The sequence below is a fragment of the Hemibagrus wyckioides genome, linkage group LG25 (assembly GCF_019097595.1).
Source record: "Hemibagrus wyckioides isolate EC202008001 linkage group LG25, SWU_Hwy_1.0, whole genome shotgun sequence".
In the NCBI taxonomy this organism is placed as follows: domain Eukaryota; kingdom Metazoa; phylum Chordata; class Actinopteri; order Siluriformes; family Bagridae; genus Hemibagrus; species Hemibagrus wyckioides.
In genome coordinates this window covers 9,317,700-9,345,646 of record NC_080734.1, presented here as the reverse complement: position 1 = coordinate 9,345,646, position 27,947 = coordinate 9,317,700, and the positions used below count along the sequence as shown (strand labels likewise).

Sequence of the window (27,947 nt, the reverse complement as noted above, 5' to 3'; positions counted from 1 at the left end):
TATTTATTAATAATCCGACTAATATAGCTCATAGGGAAAAAAAAAAAACACCTTTAAATAAACTCTTAAATCGGAGGCCCTTTTCAGTCGCTGTATAGTTGAGCGTTAATATAATATAATATAATATAATATAATATAATATAATATAATATAATATACAGTAGATCATGTAAAATCATTGAATAGTTTTAGATCAATGCAAAAATGTGGAATTGTCTTAGCCTTGGATTTATGTCGACTAATGACTTAATCGTAAATTTCAACAACAAAAATCGCCAATTTTATATGAAAGACAACTGAAGCACAGACACATTTATAATATTGTCACTATAGTAGTTTGTCTTCATTTATCAACCGTGTGTGTGTGTGTGTGTGTGTGTGAAATAGGAGACCTGGGCGATCACGTATCACGTGTCCCACAAGACTTCCGTGTAGTCGCGATAAGCTCCGCCCCATTGGCTGCTTCCGCGTAACTAGTAACATTCAAAACTCGTGAAGTCAGTCATTTTTCGGAGTCTGTTACTCGCTGCTTGTTTTTCTTTTCTCACCCTAGATCGGTTATGAACGCGCTCTGTTGCTCTTTATGTATTTGTACCATCGATTTCAGAGAAAACAAGAACTGGAGGTGGAATGAGAAACAACAACAGCGACGACGACAAACCATTAAAACGAACTGGTCTCTTTTCGCCGCGGCGCATTGACTGCATTCCGCTTTGCCTCTCGACACACGGTGCGACTCCTTGTGCATTAATTAATCAATCAGTGCTGTGATTAAAAAAAAGGATCCCGAAAAGTATCATGGAGAGAAGCGGAGGCGACGGGGAAGAGAAAAGCAAGTTCGATATGCTGGAGGACAACAGAACCGACTCCGGTATCGAATCCTTTAGGTCTTTAACCAGAGACGATCGATGCAGCACCACGAGCTCGGTACCGGATCATCAAAGCGGGAGAGAAGAGCAGGACAAACTCATCACAGATGAGCGCTTGGACTCGTCTTATGGCTCTTCATCACTGACCTCAGAAAGTCTGAGCGATCTTATGGGTAAATGCAGCGTTTCGGGGACTCGACCCGAGCAGGGCCAGTACACAGTGGATTACACCGAGGAGGAGGGAAACCTGCTAGCAACCGTCACTGAAGATGGAGACACGTAGGTGTTCAAGAACATTTACCTCGTGACCTTTGATAGCGCTCTTGTTTCTGTAGGCTAGATTACTAAAAATGCTTTTTACTTTCTGACTATTTTAAGTATCATTTTGGGGGAGAGGGGTGAAATGTACACTCAGATATCTTTAGTTTTCCTGAGCAGTCTAGCTAGCATAAGTAATGTTAACGGAAACTTCTGAGCACCACCACCACATTCCGCTGATCCTCAAAAACGACTGGGTTGGCTGATTGTTATTGCACATGAACGGTTTAAAGACGGAATATGTATTATAGAATGAATAGATTCTTACTTTAGACATTCAGTGAATAGGCTTTAAAGGTAACTTGTTTGTCAGAGAAGGTAAGAGACCACACTTTGAGGGTTTAGTAAAAGAGCTCAAACATGCAGTCAGAGACCTCCAGTGCTTCTTGGTGCACAGTGCACACACACTACACACATTACACTACACACATTACACTACACACAATACACTACACACACATTACACTACACACAATACACTACACACAATACACTACACACACTACACACTTTACACTACACACATTACACTACACACAATACACTACACACAATACACTACACACACTACACACTTTACACTACACACATTACACTACACACAATACACACATTACACTACACACAATACACTACACACACACTACACACATTACACTACACACTATTGACATACCCTGGTTGAAATGATTTGAAGCTTAAGTAGAATGCATGGACAGGATGAGAACCTGTGGTTACACCTGGACTTTGTGAAGATTTAAAAATAATAATAATAATAATAAAAAAAAATTAATAACCTTGGATGACTTGTACAGACATTTGGGAATTGTCTTAACAGATGAGAGTCCAAGGTCACAGTTGTCTTGAAATAATGTAATTTGTTCACTGAAAGGAACAGACATGGTCTGGGATTTTTTTTTAAAAGTCCAAAAGTGATGAATGGGCGTTTACATTTTGAGATTGGAAGTGCTGTTTCAGTTGTCATGATCTCATGTAGGCTAATCATGGCTTGGCAGGGCACAACTGACAGCAGGGTGTGTGAAGTGGCCTATTTGGGGGATTTTTTTTGTGCTGTTTGTTGCCAAAATTACCCATTGCAACTTCTCTCTGGTAGGCAGCGCTTGCAATGCTGAGATAATAACATCCATCTTTCTTAAAACAGGCAAATCGTAACAAAAAAGCCAATTACAAATCGATTTGTTGACTGAACAGAATTGATGCAGCACAGAAACATACAATTTTGTGATCATGCATACAAATAACTGATGCATGCCTATTCTGTTTTTCTATAAGGATAAAGGTTAAAAGGATATAGATATACCCAATTATACCTCCACTATTGTCCATGTGTGTAGTTTTATGGTCTAGTGAAATGTCTGTAATGATTCACACTCATGTGTTGATTACGTTGAAGTTTGCTGAATCTAACAGTGCAAGCAGTCTCTCTCTATCTCTCACCCTCTTTTTCTCTCTCTCTGTCTCACTCACACACACACACACGTCTAGAAACTCTGTCTTGCTTATCTGTGGCGCATCTGCGCAAGAAAGCAGAAGTATACATTGGCAGCGGAATTTCCCTCAGCACTCTGCTGGAAACACATTCAGATACCTCATTGCTGCAAAAAGAGCTTTTGTTTTAAGGGCTTGGATGGCTGGTGTATCAACACATGCACACTTGTCGACTAAAATTTGTTTTTTTGGAAACATTTGTAAGTGCAGTATTAAAATAATGATATAGAAAGTCGCAGTAATACGTTGATTAATTATAGCAAGTTTTTCAACGTGCATATTACTCAGCCTGATTTGGAGCAGCGTCTGTCTGACATTTAGAGTTATTCCACTGGAGTGACTGAAATCAGTATGTCATTATGCACAGCCACTGAAGTAATAGATCAGGCTTCTGTATGTATAAATAATAGAGATATGGGCTGTCACTGCTCTCTGTGCTCTTATAAGCAAGGTGAGAAATGAACGTGTGAGTCAATGTACAGCAAAAAAAATAAAAGCTAACCCTGCTGCCCTGGTCTAGGAGTTCCTTGAAATTTTGTTTCTGGGGAAACTAGATCAGGTGTTAAGAAGAGGAAGAGTTAGTGAGGGTTCATGTTCAACAAGGTCCATCTGCAATCAGAACAGCCTCATTTTATTTCTTTGTTACTCTGCCAAGAGGAAACATTCAGCTTCGCCATTATCAATGCTGTGAGAGATCATGAAATCCCCAAATGCTCTATCCAGGAGGAGCGATTTCTCACTTCTGGAAAGGACTTTCACTTCAGGGCTGCTGGCAAAATACCTCTGAAAAATTCCTGTGGTTCTTCCCTGTATTTATTATCTTTGTGAAAGTGAAATCATTTTTCATTGATACATGATTCATTTGGCCGGTGCGCTACTGTATGAATTATATTTGGGGTTTTTTTTTTTTGTTTTTTTTTTAAGAGCAACTTCCTGTTTGATACTGAAGCTGTGGTGTTAAAAAAAAAACGACAGATATAGGCAAAAAAACGTCACTGTTATGAACTGATTGATATTTGTTAAGAAACTGACAGATGTGGTGATGGCAGCATTATACCTTGGATCACTATCAGAAACACGAGGGGTCAATGTTCACGTTATGTCATATTAAAGATTTAGTAACAGTACTTGCCTAATACTGACAGTATATGTATAAAGTATCATCGCTCTTAGGCATGTCCTATTTTCCAGAAATATCAGCACCCCTAGTAAAAAGGTGGTATAACAAGGTTCAATAGTTGTGGTTCCGTAGCGTAATCTAAAGTTTGGGAATAAGAGAGAAAAAAAAAAGAAAGAAAGAAAGAAAGAAAAAGCAACACTTAGCACATATTAGCAGGAGTTTTTGCAGCCGTCTACAGAAATGTGACTTCTCCTGCATTGCTTCATGTCACCTCATAGGTTTTCATTGGGGTTTAAATCAGTGGTCATGTGGGAAAAGCTTTATAAATATATCCACTCCAGATCTTTATATTTGTGGATAGATTAAAGAAAAAGGCTTTCTTCTGGCACAGAAAAATAGTTAACTGACTTGGAAGTGGGATCTAATGGTAAATTTAGAAAATCTCCAATCATGACTATTAGCCTAAAATTAGAAAGATATGGGCATTTTCACTGAATCAGTCATTGTCTGATTCATAAGGTCAGCAGACTTCTATCTCCTTTCGTTTGTATATACTTGATGAATGGCTGAGGGATTTTTTGGCAAGTGTGTCACTTCACATGTATACCTCAGTGAAACAGGAAGTCTGCTTAAGGATCGACCCTTTAAACAATACTTTAAAACGTAAAAGGGAATTTGAAAAAAATGCTTCACGGTTCCCTCCCACATCCCAAAAATAAGCGAGTAGGTGGATCGACTATGATAAAGTGCCCTGTGTGTGTGTGAGTGTGGTGTATGTGATGCACATGGTGCTCTGTGATGAAGCGGGTGTATTCCCACTTCATTGAGTGTTCTCTGGATGAGCTCCAAATATACTATGAGCAGGATAGTGTGTACTGAAAGACAGAGAGAGAGAGAGAGCTTCAGTTACGTGTTGCTCATAAGAATTTTTAGGGGGACTAAAACTGAAATGTGCCCCCCCAATACACATACATATATATATATATATATATATATATATATATATATATATATATATATATATATATATATATATATATATATATATATCTATATATATATATATATATATATATATAATATATATACACACACGCACACACACTGTTTATATATTAACAGCACATTTTAAGTGAAAATGCATCTCAAGCAGCTTCTGTTAATGCGTCATGTCTTTGTGGTTGTGAACTGTTTCTTGTGCTCTTTAACCTCCTTATCACAGTGCTGGCTTCCTGCTCTGTGTTCTGAATGAGGACAGTTATGTTTCACCTGATCTGGGGGTTCTTAATTCAACTACTTTGTTCAAAACCTCTTCTATTTTTAAAGTCTGGTTTTCCAAGAACCGGATATAGCCCTCACTGAGCCGAGTGGCCTGATCTGACTTTGGTGTGTAGAAAACTTCCAGTGTTGCGCAACTGAACCGCTCGCATGGGTGTGAAGAATTTCTTAGTATTATTTATTTACTCCGTCTTGTTCTGCGTCACCGATTGTGAAACAGTTTCCAATGTTGGTGTGTGGTCTTCTTATTCAAATGGGGGAGAGTCAATGGACAGCTTTATTTCTATACACCATTTAACCCGGTGCTATTTTGTTCCTTTCCTCTCCAGGTATCTCCATTTGGCTATAATCCATGAGTTGGAAACGTTCACCCACCAGCTCATAAATCTGTTCCCCAAAGAGATCCTGGACATCCAGAATAATCTCTATCAGGTAACACTTCCTGCATCCACCTGCACTTTCATGGGATTTGACAATTCTGGTCTCCTGCATTCGCCTTCAGTAACACAGCTAGCAAGTGTGAAACGTTAGGTCCGTGCTTTTCAGGATTTTTAGTGGTTATGGCGTTTTTTTGTTTTTTATGTTGTTGTAAGGGAAACTCCACCCTAAGCAAGAAACATGTCATCAAGCTCAGGGGTTTCACACATTTCCATAATTTATTCAAAAAACGCTACTTCTATCATATTTTCCATTCCAGAGATTTTTTAGCATTTAATTTCCCTCAGCAGTGAAGTTTTCCCCAAGTTGAGTAAAATTCTTGAAAGGGGATATAAGACATGTGCTATGAGTTGCAGTGATTAATAGGTCATTTTTCAACAAATATTAACTTTACCACAATACTGTCACAAGATTTTATTGTAGGTTCTGAAGGTATAACATGAGGAGGAGTTCAATGCTATCTGAGTTATTTCAGTGTACAATGATATGTGTGGGTGGAGTAGCTAATAGGGGTGTATCTGTGTGGGTGGGTGTATATAAATTTATTTATTTTAAGGAAACACAAGATATCATAGCTCTATTTTTGAGAAGTGTTTCAGGATTTTTTTTTCCTCTCACATCTGTCAGTGCTTGTCACACTGATGTCAAGAGATTGTGGCAAAGAGGAATGTGAGCAAAAATATTTAATAATAATACTAATAAAAAAAGCTGTCATGGTTGTGTACATTAGACCTTAGCCAAAATTAGATTCCATGTTCCTTCTGTACGTTTGATAGCTGAGAGGTTTACTCAGAAGAGTCTTTCAGTACCTTTCTACCCCTCTGCCCTGAGAAATTGCAGAAAGTTGCTGGAATAAGATTTAAGGTTCCAGTGAAGGAGGTTTTGTTGTTGTAGTCTGACTCAGAACAAATGACAACCTCTGGAGAAAGGAAATTGTATTGAAAAGTAAGAATAAAAATGAATGGGTGATGTAAAGTTCACTTATGTAGGTTAAAGGCTTTTAGGTAGGCGTTTTAATGATTTGTGTATTTCCTTTTATTCCATCACATGTCAGAATTTTATACCTGCTCCAGACTTATTCTGCTATTTCTTGAAAATACATTGATCACATTGTGTGTAAGAAGAACATCAGATGCGTTTAATTTATCGACAGACGTTTGTTAGTATGCTATATCCGAACATGTGCAAGAACCATGGATGGTCATTGCAGTGTCATGAAAAAGAAGAGCATTAAGTGAGAATCAAACGTGTTGAAGTCAGCACTTAATCATGTGACTAATGGAAATGTAGCATTACATTTACAAAGCTTACCGAAATTCACGTAATCGACTCGGGGCTTTGGTCGGATTAGTCAGTAACACCTCAGCATGACAAGCACACGCTCTTACACTGAGTAAGATGTGAAGCGCTGCTCTCTTTCTGCCGAGGTCTGTTCAGTTTGGTTCACTCTGTGCATCTGCTTTCAAGACATGGGATGAGTTACCATAGTACACGAGTGGTTTGTGAGTGGTTAACAGATCCCCTTTAATTAGGTCACTCATGTCACATGGTGTGAAAATATGTCTATAAGAATATTCATGCTCTCATGCTTTCTCAAGTTTTATAATATACTATGTTAACAAATGGTTAATTATGTTTAAAAAAGGTTTCTTTACATGTTACATGTCCATCATATTATACAAATAAAATTATTGTAGATTATAACTTTGTATGGTGTCAGGTGTAGTTTTATTTTTTATACCATATTCATTTTTCTAAACAATTTAGAAAACATCAACAAAAACCCTGTAGCACTGTATTTTGATTTAGATCAATTCAACTTGCCTGCAAACCATGATGCCCTCAGAAAAGCCTATTAGTAACATCATTTCTTTAAATGTCTGTAATAATGTACTTGTAGAAAGCTTGGTCAAAAATATCGCATTGACCACAGATTTAGTACTTTACCACTGTAAAGCGTTGTTGTTGAACTGATTTTTTTTCTTCTCACTCAGACCCCACTGCACCTGGCCGTCTACCTGAACCAGGTGGCTGTGGTGAAGGCCCTGGTGGTGAACGGTGCATGTCTAGAGCTTCAGGATCAGGATGGAAACACACCGCTCCATGTGGCCTGCGAGCACGGAAGGTTTGAGTGTGCTAATGAGATGATTCGTCAGGCTTCGCCCTCCATGCTCACCCCAGTGTTCGAGACACAGAACTGGAGAGGTAATGCTGCAGCCAACTACCCTTTAATAAATATCTCTGAAAAGCATGAAAAAATCAGCAGCTATATTTTACTGCCTAGAGCATCCCAAGCTCTCTTGTGCAACAGCTTTTCTGTGTAATATACAATGTCCCAACAGAGACAAGACTAACCATAAGGATCCTGTAGCAAGGAAGTTAACCGCAATAATTCTCACGAATAGAGAAGTATGTTTGTTGTGAGTGGTGACACTTCTGGTCTGATTTAATGGGTGGTTGTTGTCGGGAAGAAGGCGCAGCATCACTGCTCTTATTGAGCACTTACTGAACAATTCACCAAACAGGACTATAAGGAGGAACACATTTTGTTGCTTGGCAACAGAGGTTACTGTTAACAAACTATATTTTGTGGCCAAATAATTGCTGAATGTTTCTCCTAATACACCGGATTTTATCATATCAATTTTGTCACACTTTTTGTCACAGTGGTTTTATCGCATTTAGATATGACGCAGAGCGGAATGCCTGAAACCCCCATACCCATGATAAAATCACTGTCACTCTCACCCTCACTAAGTTTATAATTTGAGTCTATTCCTTAACTGATATGTCTGGTTATTGACTTCAACCTGCCATGTGTCTGTATTCGTTGGCCAATTAGTGAGGTCCAGCTACCATACAGGCCACTTTAGTTTCTCAGCAGCTGTTTCTCTGAAGTTTGTCAGTCCACTTCTACGTAAAGACCAATCTTTCTCCCACATGCAGTGCCTTAAACGTCCTCTGCCTTTCAGTTTCAATTTAATTCTGTCACAAAGCAGTTTTATAAATTCATCAAATAGATCAGTTCGTCCCCAATCAGTTTCAGTTTCTTGTTCCAGTTAGCCGATTTCCCCCCCCCACAAAACCCTAACCATAAAACCCCCAGCTTTAAAAAATAAATAAATAAATAAATAAACCCCAGCAGCACATCTGTTCCTGATTGTACCATTATAACACATACTGCCACATCAGCAATAATGCTGTACTGAGAATGATCCAGTGTCTCAATAATATCCATTCATTAGCAATCCTATTAAGGTCTGTTTCGAACTTCACAGAGCAACCGGTGATCTTTTACTTGGTGATTAAACACCTACAAAGTGATCTACGTGATACCCGATAAACTGATGTTTGTGTGTGCATTCATATGTGGCTGATTGGTTCACTTCCCTCTAAGCAGTTAAGCAGCAAAAAGATCGAAAGCGCAAGACTGAGATTCTTGGGTAAAGGTTTTATTTAATGCTGTCTCCTTCTGGTTTGCTTTGAAGTTTTCTGTGTATCAGGGCAACTTTCACTGGAAAAAGGATATTAAGTATAGTGCATTAAGTGCTGGCATTGAGAGAGTGAAATCGTTTTTTTCCGTTTGCTTTTAGAAACGTTCAGAAACACAGCAATAATGGAACAGGGAAGTCTGTGCAAAGGTTTTGGAATGAACATCCGCATTGACGTTGCAGGTTTTAACATCGTTGTTCTTTTGTTTTTAAGTTAAAGGTTAGCGATTTATACCCGTCATAGGTTTTTTATTTATGAGCTTGTTGATTTAATTTGCTACTAAAACAGCTCTGACTGAAGTTCTGGCAAGAATTCAGGTAAAAGGTTTAGATTGTTTCTATAGCAACAGTCTGTAGACGCTCCATGTGATCTCAGCTAAAATATTAAATAGATTTTCTGAAAATGCGTTATGTAACAAAGGCATCGATTTACGGCGAAGGACGGGGTTTATGTAACGATTATGGAAGGAGTGTCTGTGTTTTGTAACGGCTAGTGAGTTTCTGCCACAGGGAAGTTTTCAGGACAAAGGACTTTCTGCTTTCCGGTTTCTGTAACATGACATCTTGTAAACTTCAAGATAGAGGGGGGAAAAAAAGACAACCTGGTGAAGGAACAACTGTTTATAGCTGTTATACTGTACCTGACAACACAGACTAACTTGTCGTGTGGACATTCCATACCAATTACACATAACACTAAGCTGCCAATAGTAGTTTATTGTTCTTTAATGAATGAAATGAATGCGATAGACAAATTACCGTGGTGTAAGAGGAGATCAAGTCTTCAGGACATGCCGTGGGGTAGGTAGTAATGGTCTGGTGCGTTCAAACCACCCTGTCATGTGCGATTGTGAGGTTTTTAATCTGAGATTAGATTGCTAGTCCCATATACCAGCATTACACCTGATTGTGTTGCAGATCAGTAGTGCCTAAAGCCTTGTGATGTAGTATAAAGTTTAGGACACTAGATCTATTGTTCTATTGTTTTTGTAAATAAATGCACCATTAAGGTGGGTTTTTTTTAACCAGGTCTGACCTGCCTCCATGTTGCTACGCTGCACAAACATCACCGAATCATGAAACTGCTGATGAGGAAAGGTGTGGACCTGAACCTCCAGGTGAGGAGTGAGAAGAGCTTTTATGCTGTTCTAAAAATACCCTTTAGTCCTCTGGAAGATTAGTTAAAACGAGCTGCAATACCTGTTTGTGTCTCCTTTCTCAAAGAGGATAGTTTTACATACCATCAGTTTCATTATATACCAGTGCAGTGACAGCTCATAGGAAGCATGAGGATATAGAAATATTCTAGTCCACCCAACTTAGCATACTGTTTTTTCTTTTCTTTAGACCTAACAAATACTAATCTCTTGGCAATAATTCTTATATAAACACATCTCAAGCCGTAACCCTGCTTTCTTATGCTAACCCTGTCTTCCTTCAGGAGGGAACGAGTGGGAAAACAGCACTGCACATGGCTGTGGAGCTGCATGATGTGGATGCAGTGACACTGCTGCTAACCAAAGGCGCCAACGTAGATGCTGCTATGCTAAACGGCTGCACAGCACTCCACCTGGCAGTCGGGCGTCAAGACGCCGCCATCACCAGCCACCTGTGCCAGGCAGGAGCTGATAAAATGATCCGTAACATCGAGGACGAGACCGCGTTGGATCTCGCTGACGGCAACGACGATGTAAGGGTTTATTGATTTGGACACTGACACAACAAGTCACATGTTTAACCTTTCTAGGCACAGATCAAGCACTTTCTCCTTAATATGAACGGTTTATTTGTGTTTAATAATTCCAAAGTGAAGCACCATCCAGTCGAAACATTGAAAGGAGCGATTAAAGGGTCTTGTAGAAGTGGCCAGATCTTGAGATTGCAGCCTGGTAGTTACTAGCATGATGAGACACCATTGTACCCATTTTTAAAAAAAAAAAAAAATTTTTTAAACCAAGAATGATTTTCACTTCCTCGTGTCAGAACCGCTAAGCCACATGACCTGTAACTGCTACACCCGTGAAAGGGCATTTGTACTTTTTCAGTCTAACGTAATGCAACTCAGAATCATTACTGATTCAGATTTTTGTGTCGAAATCTTCCTCCGAATTCTAAGAGTTCACTTTTTCGGAACAGCTCAGTGGCACAACATGAACAACCTTAATTCCTTGAAACGCTCTAGTTTTATAAGAATTAGTCATTTGAATATAATATCCGCTCATTTCTCACCTTCCACTTGAAATCCCTAGTATAATAATGTCGAATAACGTTTGCCGTATGAAGCAAATCTTGATGGTTTTACAGGTTGGTATGAATTGTGGGTTTCTCCCCATCAGTAAAAAGTGAACGCTGGTAATACTTAAACGCTTCACTCTCCTCTATCACAACGCTTGATTTATCAAGCCTGTTGTAGGTAGATTATATCAAAATAGTGACGCATCACTGAGGAGCTGTGGCATATGGTTTACTTGAAGCGCACCTATTTTATCCTCATATGCTGGCCATCATGTAAATGAGATGCTAGATTTATCAGAGAAAAAAACAAAACAAAAAAAAACAACTCGTTCTAACGATGGGGAAAATGAACCAGTGATTCATGAACAGTGTCTGTGTTTGTAGATTTGTATCAGATTTGTTCATGTGCCATTTGCTTGAATGTGGGTCACTGTGAGTGTGTCAGCACTATGTCTGAACCTTTTTCCTTCTTGTCTTTCCCTTTCAGATACTTGCACTACTGCCGTTCGATGACATCCAGATCATGGGCAGAATTGTTGGCTTGAATTTCTGAGCGCGTCCCTGCTGTCCGTGAACTCTGGGGACTTCTTAACATTCAAATTAGCTTTACTTTCTACAAGCTCATCTATTTTGAATGTTGATGTACGTTGGCGTTGTTTAATTTATACACAGGTTTTGGGTAAAAATGTTTATTTTTCAAATTTGTTCCGCATGATAATCAGATATTTTTTTTATATGGTTCTAGATTTTTGAGCATTCTGTCTTCTGGTGGTTTCTTCTTAACCGTTCAATATCGCACATGATGATGATAAACACCTAGCTGGAACATTGAAATACCTCATAATATAAAGGAAGCAGATATAATAAACGTTAGGTTATGAAAGCAAATTTAGCACTTAGTATGAGGAGGAGGCACAGATGAGAAATCAATAACACAATCAGGGTTTAAAGCCTAACTTTTCTGAGTTGGTGAAATGCCTGATTGTGCTTGAAACTGACTTCACGCAGCAAGGTTTTCAAATATATATATATAATATATATATATATTTCCATTTTTCTTCAAACTTTTGTTAAACGCTATCTTTTCTCTTATGTACAGAACTCTGGTATTGACTCAGCAGGTGTGAACTAATGTTAAGGTTATACGTTACTTAGAATTTGTTGTAAATGACAGTATTTTTTACTCAAGTAGAATTTCACTGGCTGCACATCATGCTCATGGTGGAGTTACTGAATTTGTTAAAAAAAAGCCACTTCTGCCGAATATTAGAGCGCCCCTGCTAGCCATAAACCAAGATTATGAGCTTCATGTGGCAAACACGTAATACTTTCACAGTTTTCCATGAATACAGTATATCATGAAATAAACAATTTGTAAAATAACAGGCATAATTGTATATTTGCTGTATTTACATAAATACACTTTCTTTTCTTTTTTTTTTTTTTGTTTTAGCGATATTAGCCACCTAGTGCAAAACTACAAAAAAATAAAAAGTCAGTGTTTTTGTTGTGGGTAAGATGTGTAAACTTGATTTCTCACTGAATTCAACATTTCCTGCGACATCTGGAAATCACTTTTGCAGTGCGTGACTTCAGAGTTGAAATAAATGCAGATGAATGCCAGATGTATATTAAAACATACTCCTGACACAAAAGTCTGATCTCTCAGTTTATCAGCCAAGAGGTTTTTTTTGCTCAAGGTTCTGTGGCAGTCCTGGTTTTTGTTTCCTTTCGTTTTCCTTGCATATAGTTATTGCTGTAAAGTGTGCTTTGTCGACTGAGTTTAGTGTAGATCAGCTGCCAGCGATGGAAATCGAGCTGTTTTTAAAATTGTTGTTAAACAAGAAGACTGCCATGTAGAAAGGATATTCAGTGATAAATGTTAATCTTAAATACAGGGTCCAACAAAACGATCACTCTTTGCAAATATATACCTATTTTAGTAGTTATCGTTCTGTAAATAATATAAACTGTAACATTTTTATTCAAGCTTGAATTAATATGCAGATGATCCGAACATCTAGGAAGCTTGAGCAACTGTGTTTGTGTTACGTAGGTTGTTTTTTTTTTCTCTTTTTCTCTTTGTGCTCCTGTTATTACAGTGCATTGTTTCCTTTTGAACTGTTTTGGAAAACCGGTATTTCTGGGCAATTCACAATAATTAACCAGGAAACAGTTTATGGACATTTATTTTAATGGTTTAACCAAGGATTTCAATAGAAATTTAATCCACACTTGCCAAGATGTACATATCACTGTGTTGTATGTTTGTTGTATCTAAAAAAAAATTTCTGCAAAAGCTAAAAAAGGTTTCCCTTTGAAAGGTTTTTGCTAAAAGATCTCATATTTGCCACATCATGGCATCAGGTTTGGCTTATGCTGTGGAACTAACCTACAGCTTTTTTTTTTTTTTTTTTTTTTTTTTTTAAATTAAATATTTATATTTTTGTACATTTTATTTGTACATCACTTCCTTACTATTCTACTCTGTTAAGACATGACCTCTAGGTTTACGAACCTCTGTGTTTAATGTGCTGTTGTTATCCACAAGGATCCAGTTTTAGTCCTCAACCTTTCAGTCTTTGTAGGCTTCAGCAAGACGGAATAATTGGCAAATGTTATTTGTCCTGACTTCAACTTTAACTTTACTGACTTTTTAAAGAATATTATAATACACTTAACTATCGTTTTACTTTACTTTGGATTTTCTCTTGTTCAATAGTGTCTTTATTTTTGCATTTTTAATATCTGCTTTTGCTATCTCTGCTGTAGTTGCTTTGTCAGAAAAACAATTGTCAACTTAAATATTTTTAAAAAGTGCCACAGAAATAAAAAATATATATATTTTCTTCTTCATGAAAGTGGAAGGTAGTCTGTGTTTATTGTCCTACTTACCACATCTTGCTGGGTGGCAACAGCTAGACGAAAGGGAAGAAGGTCACGTCAGAAACATTTGACAAGAAAATTTCCTGTTTGTATAGCAAGATAAAATATCAGGTGTCACATGAATGAAATGCACAGAGGAGTGCATGATTAGGCTTGGAGGGAATCCCCACTACTTGATTTCTACATTTTGTGGCTGACATCAGTAAGTTTTAAATGGATGATACCTTTCTGCGCTTATTTCTAAAGAAACATATTTGCATTTAATTGTGCAAGTTTATGTTTAGGGGTATTCATTTATAGCTTTTTTTTTTTAAAAAAAATAAAAATAAAGTTAAAGTTAATATAATGAATCAGGACATACTGAGGCCTATGGATAATAATGGCCATGAATAAATGTCAAAGTCAATTTGAGCATGAAACACAATTTTAATGTTTTTAGTGGAACGTTGAGGTATAAACGTTCATATAGCTACAATAAAATGCCACACTTTACACCTAATTTTTGAGTAGTTGATTCTGAATTATGTTCCTAAAATAAATAGTGGGTCGAGTTTATTTGTTCGTTTATCCGGACTGGCAACACGATCTGTTCTGCGCATGTGCGAAAACTCCGGGTTTGTTCTGCGCATGCGCGAACAACAGATCATAACATTATATTATTAGTAGTATTATAACAACAGTATTATATAAATACCTGCCTTTTAAATAAACTGCCTTATATCGTTTCGTCATACTTCAGACAAGAAGTAGACGCATTTCTGCACATGCGCAGTACAAATCGTGTTGCCGGTATGGATCGAGAAGTGACAGTTTAAAAAAACAATTAAAACGGTCTCTTCCATTATAGCATGTCGCGTGTCACTTCCACTTATTTTAATGGCTTTGTCATTTCCGGTTTTGTATTGCATATTATGCATCGAGTTTCTCACCATGAAAATAAGTATTTGGCATGAAAATATTGGGACTGTAACCAGTTTTTTAAAGCATTTGTCAGTCATGGTCTAGGTACATTAATCTAAAAAAAATGCTTTATAAATATTCTGCAAAACCGGAAACGACTGTTACCTAGGAAACGTGCTAACGTAAGCTAGCTAGATCGTTTTCCCGTATTATTTATTCGATTTTGTTAGATGTTTTCTGCGGTCTGGGTACTTTAGTAATAATACTCCCTAATTCTCCCTAATCACATTTAACAGACAGTTATGTCTGTATTTCCATTATTGTATTAAAAAATAAAGTCAACAATAGCAACTACCGAAGAGTTCCTGATCTACATTGCGCATGCGCACGCAGACGTAGTAGTAGTAGTGACACCAACAGCTCATCTGTGTCGGCTCGGTGTGCAGAAAGAGAGCAGTGTCAGTGGGTTATACTGAGAGAACCGACAAGTTCATTAAGAGCAAACTTTCTTTTCGGGGGGGGAGAAGAAAAGAAGAGGCACTCTGAAATATTTGTATTTTATTTTTCATCCATTTTATCTGTGCGACGGCTCTAACCGTGTTTTAACTCTTCATGTTCTGCACAAGTAAAGGTTGTGTGAGAGTTTTTCGGGGGGTGTAACGCTAGTCATCCAGCTAGCTAGCTAGCTAGCTTAGCAGAAGTTTTTGGTGAAAAATGCCGCCTTTACCATGCAGGTAAGAGCTCGGTGTTGTTTGGATTTCTGTTTTGTAGCGCTCAGAATATGATGGTGTAGAATAACAAGAGCGCAATTCACAAGAGACTGTTTATCGTCTCATGCTTACTTTGCTTCGTAGCCTTGTTAGCTGACTGTGTGAGTGGGCAGACTTCCAAATGTGTCCGATAAATTAAAGTAGTGCTTTACTCACCAAGTGCCCTAGATTATACCAGGGAAACTAATTGGGCTGCTGACATTACAATAAAATAAATGCCAGGACACGGACAGCATTGATTTGCTTTGTACATGAGTGGATACTTTATATATATATATATATAATATTAATGTGAGAAGCAAAGAAGAATCCTGCACAGATACATACAGTTATTCATTGTTAATAATGTTAATGAGTTAATGAGTTAATAATGACTATTACCCAATATGGCACCAAAGGTCATGTGTCTCACTAGGTGATGTTAACATTTGTCAGTCCTATGTGTGGATAAAAATGTTTTTGAATTCATTCCAGATGATTGATTGAAGCTGAATGGAAATAACAGCTTTGTTTGTGAGGGTGTGTTTGGTTAGAATTTCCCATAAAGAATTTCACACCACTAACCTTACAGGCAGGGCGTCAAGAACAACTTGTTCTGCCAAAATAGTCGTCTGTTAATGGACGTGTGAGAAAGATTTTGACTTTCACATTATAGCCCCTTGTACATTTCTTCACATATAGATTGAATTAATTAGTTCATATTTGAGACGTCATAAGAACCCCCTAACCTATTGATGATAAATAGTTGCAACGATTGTATTTCAAATATGTTGCGGAACAGGTTGTCATGTCTACGCATTTAATGTCTGGTTTTGTAAAAGTAATCCTGACATTAACGTATGTTACGTTATTACATTATTTTCCTTTGTAAGTGCTGTTCACACATGAACACACCCATTATAAAACCTGAGCCTTTTATGATCCGAAGCTGTTGTGTTGGAACGGAGAAATACGGTGCAAAGAGATACCAGTGACCGCTAATGATCCATATGCCGGAAAATGTCTGTTAAACATTGATCACGCTGTGATGCTTAGATTGAGGAAGGTTTAAACAGTGTTTGCTAAAGGTGGTATGAAATGTAGTGACCATAAATCCTGGAAAGTGTCCGTCTTTTGATGAGCCTCAATAAAGGATGCATAGAGAAACTGTATACTGTACTGTATAGGAGATATAGTTTCGCTCTTTGAAGAGCCTTAAGATACACCATGAGTCCTGACCTCAACCCGATAGAACACCTTTGGGATGAATTAGAGCGGACACTGCGAGCCAGGCCAAAACTGTCTGCCTTTACATGCACATGAATGTAATATGGGGTTGTTCTTCCCTTTTCAGCTATAGCAGCTTCAACTTTTCTGGGGAGCCTTTCCACATGGTTTGGAGTGTGTTTATGGGACTTTTTGACCATTCTTTTAGAAGCGCATTCGTGAGGATGTTGGATGACAAGGCCTGGCTCGCAGTCTCCACTCTAATTCATCCCAAAGGTGTTCTATCAGGTTGAGGTTATGACTCTGTAAAGTTCCTCCACACCAAACTCTCTCATCCATGTCTTTATGGACCTTACATAGTGCACTGGTGTGCAGTCATGTTGGAACAGGAAGGGGTCATCCCCAAACTCTAAATTGTCCAAAATGTCTTTGTATGCTGAAGCATTAAGAGTTCCGTTCACTGAAACTAAGGGGCCAAGCCCAACCCCTGAAAAACAACACCAGAATTCAGTGATTTGGAGGGGTGTCCCAAAACCTTTGGCAATATAGTGTATCAGTATAATAATTATATTTTAGATAAAGGTGGTGCAGCTTTAGAAACTCACTGTGATGAATTTTTGAACATCCTGCTTGCTGAGATCAGTTCAGGTATAAACTAATATATGGTCACAGTGCCACAGCTCAAACCCGATATTCTGAAATGTTACATCACACATTTGTACAGAAAATACGAAGTGGTAAAAATGTTTGTTCACCTTAATTTGAGAATACGGGTGTCACCACATCCTCGCTTTGCTCACTACTGTGACGTATTTTGAATTGTTATTGCCATTAGTGGCATTAAGACGTGATTCACACAGAACCTGAGGTTATGTATTTTCCTGCCTAGTAACTGAATTTTTTTTGGAAAGCTGTCCTAAACCTTTGGCCACAGTTGTATATTTCAGTAAGTTATCTTTGATACAGCCATCTAAATGAACTCTAAAAATGTTGCAGGAATAAAAAATTGCCGTGACCTCCTCAGTTTAAGGATTTGAACCCTATTGAATATATAATGTGTGAACTTAATCGAGCAGTCTGTATATTTCAAACCCTGAGATTATAAAGACGTTTGAAATAGTCTGTATGGAGGTGAGTCCAAGTTAGTTGGAAGAGTGATTGGGTGATTAAATGGGTTAAAAACAGCTTTGTTTACTTGCTTTCATTGTGATTCAAATGCACATCTTGCAATTATTTTAAATGGTTTTTAATGTAGAAGTTTTAATGAACACAGTCACTTTTCTTAGTGAGATTTGAAAGTTTTGCTCCATGCACTTTGATGCATTTCTGTATGTAATCAGTGACATGACATGCATTCGTCACATCTAGTGCTTTTCATTCTAAACTAAAAATGACAGGCTAGGTTAGAGTGGTGTCCTTGCTGAGCTCGTAAGGTGCTGAGTTTCTTCTCTTGCTGTCGTGGCCTTAAGGAGTTTTGCCTCAATCACAAAGACACTCTGTTTGGCTTTAAAGGAGGCCCACACCAAGAATGTGAAATTCACAAACACACACACACTCTCTCTCCCTCTCCGTCTCTCCCTCTCCATCTCTCCCTCTCCGTCTCTCCCTCTCCGTCTCTCCCTCTCTCTCTCCCTCTCTCTCTCCCTCTCTCTCTCCCTCTCGCTCTCTCTCTCTCCGTCTCTGTCTCTCTCTCTCTCTCTCTCTCTCTCTCTCTCTCTCTCTCTCTCACTCTCCCCATCTCTGTCTCTCTCTCTCTCTCCGTCTCTGTCTCTCTCTCTGGCTCTCTCTCTCTCACTCATTTTACAACTTTTCTTCCGTAGTAGTCAAGGCCGCTATTAAAATTTCATACTACCAGACCCCTTACAGTTCTTCATCTTTTATTATTCTGATATTCAGGAATATCACAATAAGATTTGTCTTCCTTAGGAAGGACACCCAATATTCCCTAAAACCCCCTAAGGACTGGGAAAGTCCTTAACTCAGAAGATCAAACTCTACTCTCAAACACAGAGGAGCAGAGGTGGGGTGGCTGTTATTAGTAGTACATCTGGGGCAGTTATTCCAGCAGTTTTTGAAGGAAAATATTCACCACATTGGCAAATGATATAACGATAATGCTTTAGTTATACAGATGTTTTATGGTGTTTTTTTTGTAATATGTCTTTTACATTTTTAAACATGCCTCGTCATGTATTGACAAATAGCTAATTTGGGACAAACAGGATTTGTTTCCGTTTATTAAGCCTTATAATTAAGCAGTGTTTGCTCTTTATGTGTACATACAAAGATAAAAGTCTCATGGAGCAAATATTTTCCCTTGGTAGGTAGATGTCAACATTACAACCACGCTGTATATGAGTGGACTTATACATCTGTATACTTGCTTCCTGTAGTAATTCAGTCAGGCAATCATGTTGCAGCAGTGCAGTGCATAAAATCATGCAGATATACATCTTTATTTTTCCAGCCTTCAGATGTCTAGTTTCAGTGAGCCTGTGACCAGATTCCTGCCCAACAGGAGTGGAACCAGATGTGGTTTTCTGCATTCATAGCACATCCACCTCAAGGACTGATGTGTTGTCTGCTTTTAGAGGAGTTTCTGCTCACCATGGTTGAAAGAGTGATTATACATTGATACAATGCAGTGTGCCCATGCCTACAGAGGGCCTCTGAAAGCATTTCATATTTGACTTCACTTTAAGTAGCTGAGAATCTGGGTTTATTTTAGGAGAGTACGTTGAGCCCTGATGATGGGATCAAGTTTTGGAATAAGATGGAAAGTCTGCTGAAAGAGGCAGTTGTGTAGTTGAATGTTGCCTTTATAGACCTGGAGTGTGAAGTGTCAGCCAGTAGCTAAGAAAGTAAACAGGGGTCTGAACCAGTGTGCGTGTGCGTCTGTTTGCAGTGTGTGTCCTGTCCTGCTACTGTGTCTCTGTACGCCTGTGGCAGCTGGCATTGGGGAAACTCTGCTCCAGGAAGGCTGGCAGGATGTGTGGGTTTTCCGTTTTTTCCTCAACATCCTGGGCTATAGCACCATCCTCATCCCAGGATATCTCCTGATTCGCTACTTCAAGAGGAGTAATTACCTTGAGACAGGTGTGCTCAGTAATGTCCCTTTTCCCTTTCAATAATAAAAGGAAATTGTCTTAATTGTGGCTTGCCTGTAATTGATGGTGTTCATGTACTTCTCTTATCTTGGTCATCATGGTCCCTAAAGGCTTCTCGTTTCTTGTTGTCTTGCAGGCAGAGGGATTTGTTATCCTGCTATAAAAGCATGTGTGTTTGGCAGTGACTCTAAACCGACGCTGTTGGACGATTTGTCTGAGACACCCAGAACCGAGTCCACTTCATCTACACGGCAAGCCGTCAAACTTATTTTCTGTGCAGCAGGACTACAGGTAAGCATAGTAACTGGTAGCTTCTAGTGGGACATTTAAATGCAATCTGTATATGCTGTACTTGTGTTCTATATGCATGTATATTATGCATGTAAGATGTTTTATCAATAAATTTATCAATATATCATAAATCTTAAGGGTTATGTAAGACAGAAAAATGTAGTTAAATAGCTAGAGATGTTTATAGGGTGCACATGCAAAGTCTAGACTTAAATTACAGTTTAAATAAGACTTGAAAGGCACACCATGTACAACTTATCAGATCTTAACAAAGTGCAAACATGCTGCACAGCATTTTATCAGTTGACAAATAGAGGATTAAAATCAAGTTTATTTAGTCTATAGTATATAATATATGTTTTATTGGTATCGCAGGTCTCGTATTTGACGTGGGGAGTGCTGCAAGAGCGAGTGATGACACGTTCTTATGGAGCCAATGAAGATGGGGAAGACGGCGAGCGATTCACAGACTCTCAGTTCTTGGTGTTTATGAACCGCATCCTGGCCCTTACCGTGGCTGGCCTCTGCTGCTTACTCTTTAAACAACCCAGGCACATGGCACCCATGTACAAGTACTCATTTGCCTCCATTTCCAACATCCTGAGCAGCTGGTGTCAGTATGAAGCCCTTAAATACATCAGCTTCCCAACACAGGTGATGCTCAGTAACTATATCCGACCTCTGCCTAGTGACAGGTACCCAAGTTACAATAGTAACAGCCCCCAGTGCCAAGTATTCATTGATAAATTATTGTTGTTTTAAATATTGTGCTTTGATATCCTGTGATTATTGTAGTTTATAGGTGGCGCAATAAACTGCATCCAGTGAGCAACTGAGACAGAAATATATACGCTTTGTGCTAGTGCACTACATTAGATGTAACAGTGCCACACTGACCTTTTAGTTATGAAGCTTTTTGCTTTTGTTTGCTTCAGTAGTTACAATAGATTCAGTAAATTAATTAGTTAAATAATGTAAGTGTTACTAAATGGGCTGATACGAGTGTTTCAGAAACTATTGATCTCAGATTGCACAGCATTCTGCAGACTACACTGAATGGCGCATAAAACATACCATGAGCGACAGTTCTGTAGCTCAAAATGCCATGTTGATGAGCAAGGTCACAGGACAATATCTGGAATGATCAGAGCTGATAGGAAGGCTACAGTAACTCAAATGAACACACTATAACTGGTGAACAGAAAGATATCTCAGAACACATCAGTCTTTGAGATGAATGGGCTTCAGCATCATTATTATTATTAATATTATTATTATTATAATATAATATTCATACACTCTTGGGCAATACTGGGCTGCAGGATAACTACAACTGAACAATTGAAGATGGGTAAAATGTCTCCTAGCCTGGTAAATGTTGATTTTGATTTTTCTTCTGCCTTAGGCAGTTGGTGGGGTTAGAATTTTTTTATTCCTCCTGCATGTTAATGCACAATGACACAAAGCCTAAGTCATCTCAAACTGGTTCCACAAACTTGACAAACGAATATTTCCAGCAGCTTGTGGAAACCATGCCAGCACACTGTGGAGTCCACAAAGTTCTGTGCAAATTACTTCTATTGTTATTAAGTAAATCTAAATAGGTCTGATCAGACCTTCCCTAACCTTTCAAACCTAACCTGGCAAGATAAACCAACTAAACTAAATGGCTCTATCAGACACATTTTTATATGCACCTTAATAATTCTACAGTTTTTTTTTCTACAATTAAATTATAGTAAATGATAAACTGAAGTTTCACTCTAATTATAATATAACATTTTAAATGTTACTTAAATTTTTGAGCTATTTAGGAAAGAAATGCTGGAATATTTTGCAGTGAGTGATGAACTGTTCTGAGCAAAATCATTTGAAATCAGTCATTTAAGCCTCAAAAGTATTTTTATGATTGCTTGCTAAGGGTTAAGGTTTTTTCCTGTCTCATATCAAGCTCAAGCACCTAAAGCTTTGTGCAAATATATGGTGCAAAAGGATTTCCTTCTTCCTTTTTAAAGAGTAAACTTTTAAGACATGCCCCAATTCCTGTCTATAGAAATTGGGACCCTTTCTTATCTTCACCTAGGGACATGGACACACCTTCGACGGTTCACAGATACATTATCGATCCCAAGTTATCTAATTTTCTATGCAAACATTATATCTGTACTTTAGCTTACTAGCTTAGACCATTTTTCATGGCTCCAAAAGACTGTTTATATGAGGTCTGTTAAACAAGCAAGGTGACTCATTAAAAAAATATAAGACAATTACATTGTATTATATGCAAAGTAAGACTTTTTTGTAAACATATTGAGACACATTTGATGCTATATTTTAATTCTGCCATGTATCTTCAAGAAAAGGCATTTTAAAAGTGGTGAAAGTCAGTAGAAGTCTATGGAAGACAATTGCAGGATGTATGTGCCACTGGGTCAGTAGTTTCTGCCCTAATATGTATCTACAGTGAGGGAAAAAATTATTTGATCCCCTGCTGATTTTGTACGTTTGCCCACTGACAAAGAAATGATCAGTCTGTAATTTTAATGGTAGGTTTAACTGAACAGTGAGAGGCAGAATAACAACAAAAAAATCCAGAAAAACACATTTCAAAAAGTTATACATTGATTTGCATTTTATTGAGTGAAATAAGTATTTGACCCCTTTGCAAAACATGACTTAGTACTTGGTGGTAAACCCTTGTTGACAATCACAGACGTCAGACATTTCTTGTAGTTGGCCACCAGGTTTGCACACATCTCACATCTCAAGGAATTTGGGCCCACTCCTCTTTGCAGATCCTCTCCAAGTCATTAAGGTTTTGTGGCTGACCCTTCAGCTCCCTCCACAGATTTTCTATGAGATTAAGGTCTGGAGACTGGCTAGGCCACTACAGGACCTTAATGTGCTTCTTTTTGAACCACTCCTTTGTTGCCTTGGCCATGTGTTTTGGGTCATTGTCAGGCTGGAATATCCATCCACGACCCATTTTCAATGCCCTGGCTGAGGGAAGGAGGTTCTCATCCAAGATTTAACGGTACATGGCCCCATCCATCGTCCCTTTGATGCAGTGCAGTTGTCCTGTCACCTGGGGATGGTGTACTTGGGGTCATAGGCAGCATTCCTCCTCCTCCAAACACAGCGAGTTGAGTTGATGCCAAAGAGCTGAATTTTGGTCTCATTTGACCACAACACTTTCACCCAGTTCTCCTCTGAATCATTCAGATGTTCACTGGCAAACTTCAGATGAGCCTGTACATGTGTTTTCTTTAGCAGGGGGACCTTGCGGGCGCTACTGGATTTCAGTCTTTCACGGCGTAGTGTGTTACCAATTGTTTTCTTGGTGACTATGGTCCCAGCTGCCTTGAAATCATTGGCAAAATCCTCCAGTGTAATTCTGGGCTGATTCCTCGCCGTTCTCATGATCATTGAAACTCCATGAGGTGAGATCTTGCATGGAGCCCCAGACCGAGGAAGATTGACTGTCCTTTTGTGTTTCTTCCATTTGGGAATAATCGCACCAACTGATGTTACCTTCTCACCAAGCTGCTTGGCGATGGTCTTGTAGCTCATTCCAGCCTTGTGTAGGTCAACAATCTTGTCCCTGACATCCATGGACAGCTCTTTGGTCTTGGCCATGATGGAGAGTTTGGAATCTGATTGATTGCTTCCTTCTGTCTTTCATACAGGTAACGAGCTGAGATTACGAGCACTCCCCGAGAGTGCTCCTACTGTAATCTCACACCTGGGAGGCAGAAATCTTTCTGATTGATAGGGGATCAAATACTTATTTCACTCATTAAAATGCAAATCAATGTAGAACCTTTCTGAAATGCGTTTTTCTGGATTTTTTTTGTTGTTATTCTGTCTCTCACTGTTCAAATACACCTACCATTAAAATTACAGACTGATCATTTCTTTGTGAGTGGGCAAACATACAAAATCAGCAGGGGATCAAATAATTTTTTCCCTCACTGTATATAGTTAAAAAGCAGTGTTTTAATGTATATTATCATTCTGTAGATAAAATAAGCTTTTTCTGATGTTTTCAGGTGCTGGCCAAAGCCTCTAAAGTCATCCCTGTGATGCTGATGGGCAAACTGGTGTCACAAAAGAGTTATGAATACTGGGAATATTTTACAGCTGTGCTAATTTCAGTGGGTGTAAGTATGTTCCTATTGTCAAGCTCTAGCAGTACCAAACACGCAACCATCACAACTTTCTCCGGCATCATCATCCTGGCTGGCTACATCATGTTCGACAGCTTCACCTCCAACTGGCAGGATGAGCTTTTCCGCCACAAGATGTCCTCGGTGCAGATGATGTTCGGCGTGAACCTGTTCTCCTGCCTCCTGACGGTGGGCTCGCTGTTGGAGACAGGCGCTCTGTTCGACTCGCTGGCATTCATGAGCCGCCATGGCGAGTTTGCAGCTCACGCCGCTCTGCTCTCGCTCTGCTCCGCTTGTGGCCAGCTCTTTATTTTCTACACTATCGCACAGTTCGGTGCTGCCATCTTCACCATAATTATGACGCTGCGCCAGGCCATCGCTATCCTGCTGTCCTGCCTCCTCTATGGCCATGCCGTCTCGGCGACGGGAATCTTTGGGGTGGCCGTGGTGTTCTTTGCACTCTTTCTGCGCGTCTATGCACGTAGTCGGATGAAAAAGAGCGGCAACAGAGCAGCACAGGCACCATTACAGAAGGTCTAGATGAAGGACAGTGATAACCACGTTATTTGTGGTTTTGCTTCCTCTATTTTCTTGTACGTGTGTGTGTTTCACAAAGCTTTGTTTCTACTCTGTATATAAAAAAGGTACCGAAAGAGGAGGCATTCTTTTTTTTCTTTCTTTTTTTTTTTTTTAAATTTATTTTAATTTTTTTTTTTCTTCTAAAAAAGGGATTTCAGCATTTACTGTCTAAAATATGGAGGGATAGTTACATACTTTGTGTCATGTGTTGGACATGTGTGTGTTGTGGGTTCTGTTTTTGCTGAGCCAATATTTGGTCCGAACTTGTGTGATGAGGTTGGAGTTGTTTCCTTGGGTGCGTGTTTTTTTTTTTCCATTCTTATTTATAGTTTGGATTTTAATTATAACCTTATAGGCCACCAAACTGCCCTGGTCAGTAATCATTTTTAACCTCCTAAGATTTAAGTTTCTTAAAACACAAAAAAAATGAGTATTGTTTAAAAAGTTAAAGCGTGGCTATACCCCATTCCATTTCTCTTAGCTAGTGATGAGTTTGTAATGATGAGCTTTGCTTTAAAAGCTATTTTTAATAGAAAAACCCACCTGAATATGTGACGATGACATCCAGTGTTATGATGGACTTTTACTTCATTTGTGTGCTCAAATTAGAAAATCCCTCAATCGTGTTAGCCGTTACAGTGGACGGATGGAGGGAAGGGATTTAATGAAACCTTGTCACCGGCTCCTGCTTTTAAATCTTGTCTAAATATATTTAAATCCACCTGTGCTTTTTGTGAGGGTCTGTTTTTTGTAGTATTTTCTACCCTTAAATAAGATCGGAGTATGTGCTGAGACTTCTTCAGCAGCAGACCGCGAGTGCCTACTGAATTATAAACAAGATTTTTTTTTTTTCTTTTCTTTTTCTGTACTTAAAACTTTTGCAGATAGTTACAGAAGATCTGTAACTACATCCTTGACCAAAACTTGAAATGATCTTTGGACATGTGCTGATCATTAATTATGCTGTGCTCTACAGCACACACACACACAACTGTTGATATTCCAAATATCATTGTCCCAGTATAACGACCACTGTCCATGGAGACTTGAATTGGCCAAATGTGGAGTTGCAATCTTCTTGCATCTTCCTGTATAAGATGCTGCTGAGCTTCTTTTAACATTAACACACTCTGCTCAGTCAGAACAGGTACAGATAAATAATTTATTGATAAATACGAACATTATGTACGGCGTGTCTAATTTATTTTATATTGATACACTGCTGATCATTTTCCTCATAGATGAAACGGTCCTACTGGATGAGGAGAGGATATTTCTGATAAAGCCTCAGATACAGGTTTGTTCAGAACCAAAAAAAATAGTATACACATTGAGCATGGCTGAATAACAATGCCAAAACGGAGTAGACAGAAATCTATGACCAAAGCTCAGACTATTGTGATGTTATTATGTACTGATGCTGATTATTACTAAGCATTAGATAAAGGCTAGCCTGTGGTTGTTGAAATATGAAACCTAAATGTCAGCACATGGCTAATATTCTCTTGTTAGAAACACTGTATTGTTACTCAAGTGGTCTTTTCATGTTCTTTTCGATCACATCGGTTCAATGAACAGTCAGATTATTCATTAATACAGCCAGTCATTCTACATGACATGGTGGTGTGTATGTTTGCACATAATTTGATTAAATGATCTTCTTGTGAAAAATGTTTTCTCAGATCAAGTTCTACTGTCCTGTTTGTGCAGATTGTGCACCATATACTTGGATTTAATCATGCAGGCGTTCTTTCAAATGGGTTTTCCAGCTAACTGCATTACTAAATCACAGTTCCACAGTTCATTTGCCTTTAAGATGGGATAGTGATTCATTATCTGACAGTTAAATTTAAGGGGCTCAAAGTAGCTAGTAGTTTGTGGGCATTTTACAGTTTACAAGTTCATAGTAGAACCTTTTTGTCTCAACTACACCCACTCAGATCTTTGGACCTGTCCCTTCAAAATGTTACAGAGACCATTGACTGTAACTGTATACTAAACTCCCCCTCCACACACACACACACACACACACACACACACACACACACACACACACTCATTACGAAGCTTATGACAAAAAATATTTAAAGTAAACATGGCTGCCATTTCAAGCCAATTTTTTTTTTAACCTTTTTTGTGTGGTTAGAAATAGCTAATCTATGTGGGGAAACCTACCAGTCTTCCACTGCAGGTTACAATAATGATGCGTATCTGGGTAGACAAAACCCTGTTGACCACAGAATCATAGATGGAGGTTGCGAATGTGTAAAAACGTGATACGTGATTAACTGTAAAATGACTACAATCCCAGCTCACAAAAAAAAAACCCTTGCTATATTAGTACTTAGTACTAAGTGAAGTGCAAATTTGCAGCAACAAAAAATGTCTATTTTTCACATTTTTACTAATGATATTATGTACATGTATTTTCTCAGATTTTGGGGCAGTAAACAATCCCTATAAAATATCAGATCCAATAATGTGTATTTTATTCTTGATTTTGTTTTAAAAAGAAAGAAATCTTGAGTGTAGAACAGGATTATTCAATCCTTAAGTAACACTAATTCATGTAATGAGATTCTAATGAAGGTGTGGTGTTTAGGCTGTGCGTAAAGGGGCCGTTGTTCTGTATGCTGTAAGGATCAGCCACATGAATACAGACGATCAAAAGCTTTCAGCGTATATGAACAAGCAGCAGCCGTGGCACTATTTTCCCACCTTATTTTAAAATACATTTGAATAGCATTTGATTTGAGACCTTCATTAGCTTGTGATGGGAATAAT

General features: G+C 38.5%; 2 protein-coding genes across 3 annotated transcripts; both read left to right on the top strand.

The window, feature by feature from the left end:
• The first annotated feature begins 448 nt into the window (after positions 1-448).
• nfkbie (nuclear factor of kappa light polypeptide gene enhancer in B-cells inhibitor, epsilon) lies at positions 449-12,119 on the top strand. The gene is made up of 6 exons (XM_058379391.1): positions 449-1,148; positions 5,424-5,526; positions 7,527-7,737; positions 10,053-10,141; positions 10,465-10,713; positions 11,746-12,119. The coding sequence occupies exons 1-6, from the start codon at positions 799-801 to the stop codon at positions 11,809-11,811; spliced, it is 1,068 nt and encodes a 355-aa protein (XP_058235374.1). The 5' UTR covers positions 449-798; the 3' UTR covers positions 11,812-12,119.
• Positions 12,120-15,435: 3,316 nt separating this feature from the next.
• Positions 15,436-27,843, top strand: slc35b2 (solute carrier family 35 member B2). Of its 2 annotated transcripts, XM_058379318.1 has the most exons (5): positions 15,437-15,778; positions 19,926-20,116; positions 20,264-20,418; positions 20,794-21,072; positions 24,468-27,843. In XM_058379318.1, exons 1-5 carry the CDS (start codon positions 15,759-15,761, stop codon positions 25,122-25,124), a joined length of 1,302 nt encoding a protein of 433 aa, XP_058235301.1. In that variant the 5' UTR covers positions 15,437-15,758; the 3' UTR covers positions 25,125-27,843. The 2 variants fall into 2 exon arrangements, with proteins under 2 accessions (XP_058235304.1, XP_058235301.1); XM_058379321.1 differs by lacking the exon at positions 19,926-20,116 and having other exon boundaries at positions 15,436-15,778.
• The last annotated feature ends 104 nt before the right edge of the window (positions 27,844-27,947 follow it).